This window comes from Lepidothrix coronata, unplaced genomic scaffold, assembly GCF_001604755.1.
Source record: "Lepidothrix coronata isolate B3197 unplaced genomic scaffold, Lepidothrix_coronata-1.0 Scaffold385, whole genome shotgun sequence".
Lineage (NCBI taxonomy): Eukaryota > Metazoa > Chordata > Aves > Passeriformes > Pipridae > Lepidothrix > Lepidothrix coronata.
The window spans coordinates 149,714-152,369 of NW_016690565.1; the positions used below are offsets into that span (position 1 = coordinate 149,714).

General features: G+C 55.9%; 1 protein-coding gene across 1 annotated transcript in view; it reads right to left on the reverse strand.

Annotated features, from left to right (window-relative positions):
• Positions 1 to 2,262, reverse strand: part of LOC108509657 (putative adenosylhomocysteinase 3) — a gene marked incomplete at its 5' end in the record, with an annotated part of 9,186 nt that extends 6,924 nt beyond the window's left edge. Inside the window, 3 exon segments of the mRNA XM_017839195.1 lie at positions 256 to 494; positions 598 to 668; positions 2,009 to 2,262. Of these exon segments, the coding sequence (XP_017694684.1) occupies positions 256 to 494; positions 598 to 668; positions 2,009 to 2,262 (564 nt within the window).
• Positions 2,263 to 2,656: the final 394 nt, after the last annotated feature.

The following is a 2,656-nucleotide window of genomic DNA, read 5'->3' on the forward strand; positions in this document are numbered from 1 at the left end:
TCACCCCAAAAAACTGCCACCCCAAAGCAGTTACCCCAAAGCACCATCACCCTAAAGCACCATCACCCCAAAAAACTGCCACCCCAAAAAACTGTCACCCCAAAGCACCATCAACCCCCAACACCAAACCTCAAAGCACAGTCACCTCAAGCCACCATCACCCCAAAACACCGTGTCCCCAAACCACCTTCAGCCCAAACCACCCAACCTCAGAGCACAGTCACCCCAAAGCACCATCAACCCCCAACACCAAACCTCAAAGCACAGTCACCTCAAGCCACCATCACCCCAAAACACCGTGTCCCCAAACCACCTTCAGCCCAAACCACCCAACCTCAGAGCACAGTCACCCCAAAGCACCATCCCCCAAGCCCCCCCCAGCCCCGACCCCACACGCACCACGTCGATCTCGGTGTTGGAGTGCCCCATGTTGCACACGATGCAGCTGTTCTTCATCCTGTCCAGGTGCTCCCTGGTCACCACGTTCTTGTTCCCTGCCAGACACCGAAATCCGGGGTCACAACCCACCTCCCCTTCCCCTTTTGGGAAGGGCTGGAGGTGGTTTTGGGGTCAGGTCCCCGGTTTCCCCCTCGGTACCCGTGCAGGTGATGACGATGTCGACCTGTCTGATGACCTCGTTGAGCTTCACCAGCCGGAACCCGTCCATGCTGGGGGGGGGAGAGAGGGGGGAGAAGGGGATGAGAAGCAGCAGAAACACGCCAAAAATAGAAAAAAAAAAAGGGATTTTCAGGCACTAATTATAACTTTCTAACGCCAGACTGGAAAACAGGGCGGCAGCACCCGAAGGGCCACGGACCCTGAGCCGTTTTGGAAGTTTCTGAAGGATTTGGGACTGTTGTGGGAAGAAGTGAAAAAGAGATTTTTGGGGTTTCGTGTTTTCTGTCAAGGTCTTCTCGCCTGCAAACCTCAGTTCTCAATCCAGACAGGTTTTTTAAAAGCTGCTCCTCCTGCAAAGCACATCCAGGAGCTGCAGAATCTGTGTCGGTGCGGATTTGGATCGTCCTAAAAAAACGCCCCAGCCCTGCAGATGTCTCTCCTGAACCCCGAAATCCACATTTAGGCACCTACAGAGCCTTCAGAAGTGCTGAGTCTTCCCTGCCTTCAGCAGCAAGGTGTGTTTGGATAACAGGGGCAGGATGTTTTTTTGGGATTTGTTGACAGTCCTCCCCAGAGCTCATTTCTGAGACTCTCACAAGCTGCAAAATCAGAGTTACTATAAAAAAAGCCTTTTTTTTTTTTTTTTAATTGCTGTATGTCCCATTTACTGAGGCTTTTCCCCCCCCCCCACTGCAAACTCCTTCCTAGAAGGGACACACACTGGGGACAACCAAATTCCCAGTTAAGGCTGGGGGTGCTGGATGTGCCCCTCCTGAAGGTCGCAGAGGAACCCAAAGTTCATCAGCTCAGCTAATTAAGCAGAGCTCGTTAGTTCTCTCCCCACAACGACCCCGTGGCCAGGAAAAGGCTGAGGGTTTGATGAGGCTCTGGGTGTTTTGGGGACTCTGCTTTCCCAATGATGTCCCATCCCACACCTTGGGATGTGGGAGCTCCAGACCAGCCCGTCCCTGGAGGACACGAGGCCGGCGGGTGCTCGGCCCCGTGTGGGGTCCTGGTGAGGGGTTTGTGAGGGGTGGGGGGGTCACAGAACCAAAACACCCCTCGGGGAGGTGTGTGCAGGGCACTGGGAATCCCGTGTTGGCATTCCAAAGGGCACAGCTCGTTCCCAACACCCCCCAGTCCGTGTCACTGCCCTCTGGGCTGTGTGGTTGTGGTTGCACCCCCGGCACGTGGGATATGGATAAACCAGGGGATGCTTTAGCCAGAACCCTTCTCTGCCTTAGGATGGAGCTGTGGGTCCCTCCAGGGTGCAGAGAATCCCTGGACACCTCCCCAGCGTCCCTTTGGGAAGGGATCTCTGCCCAGTGGCTTCTGGACAGAGTTTTTCCTGGGAAAACAACCCCAACCCGGGCTGGGTGCGAGCCCTTACCAGGCCTGGAGGGCACAGATGGGGTCGATCTCTGTCACGTACACGATGGAGCCCATGGCCTTCAGAGCAGCACAGCAGCCCTTCCCAACCTGGGAAAACAGGGACAAAGTGGAGCAGGAGGGAGGTGTCGAGACACTCCAGGAGTATTCCCAGGGATGGACAACTCCGGGAGACTCTTCTGTCCTCCCCGGAGCCCTCTGGAACCCTCCTGGTGGCAGATGCTCAATTTTTGGGGCACGGAACTCCTGGATTTGGGGTCACCCGAGGCCTGGCTCAGGCCCAGCTCTGAGCAGAGGCACCAAAAGATCTCCCCGTGCCGCCGGTTTTGGGAGTTTATTCCCCCAGAACTTCCCAGGATCCCAAACACACCAACGGGAGAGTCCAGAAGGGCCAGGGAGGGTTGGAGAGCCCCGTGTGACCTTTGCCCCAACTCAGGGTCGTTAATGGTCATTAACCCCGGGGGGTTAACGAGCTTTACCCTTTGCACAGCACACCCACTGCGGGGGAACCCGGGTTAAATGGCCAAAGGTTCCCAAAAAATGGGATTATGAGGGAGAAAACGGAGCCATTTCAGCTGCTTGGATTGAAAAAAGGATCCCAGTCCAGCCCCCACAGCACAGCCCAGGGCACTGGTGGGAACTGGGAAAG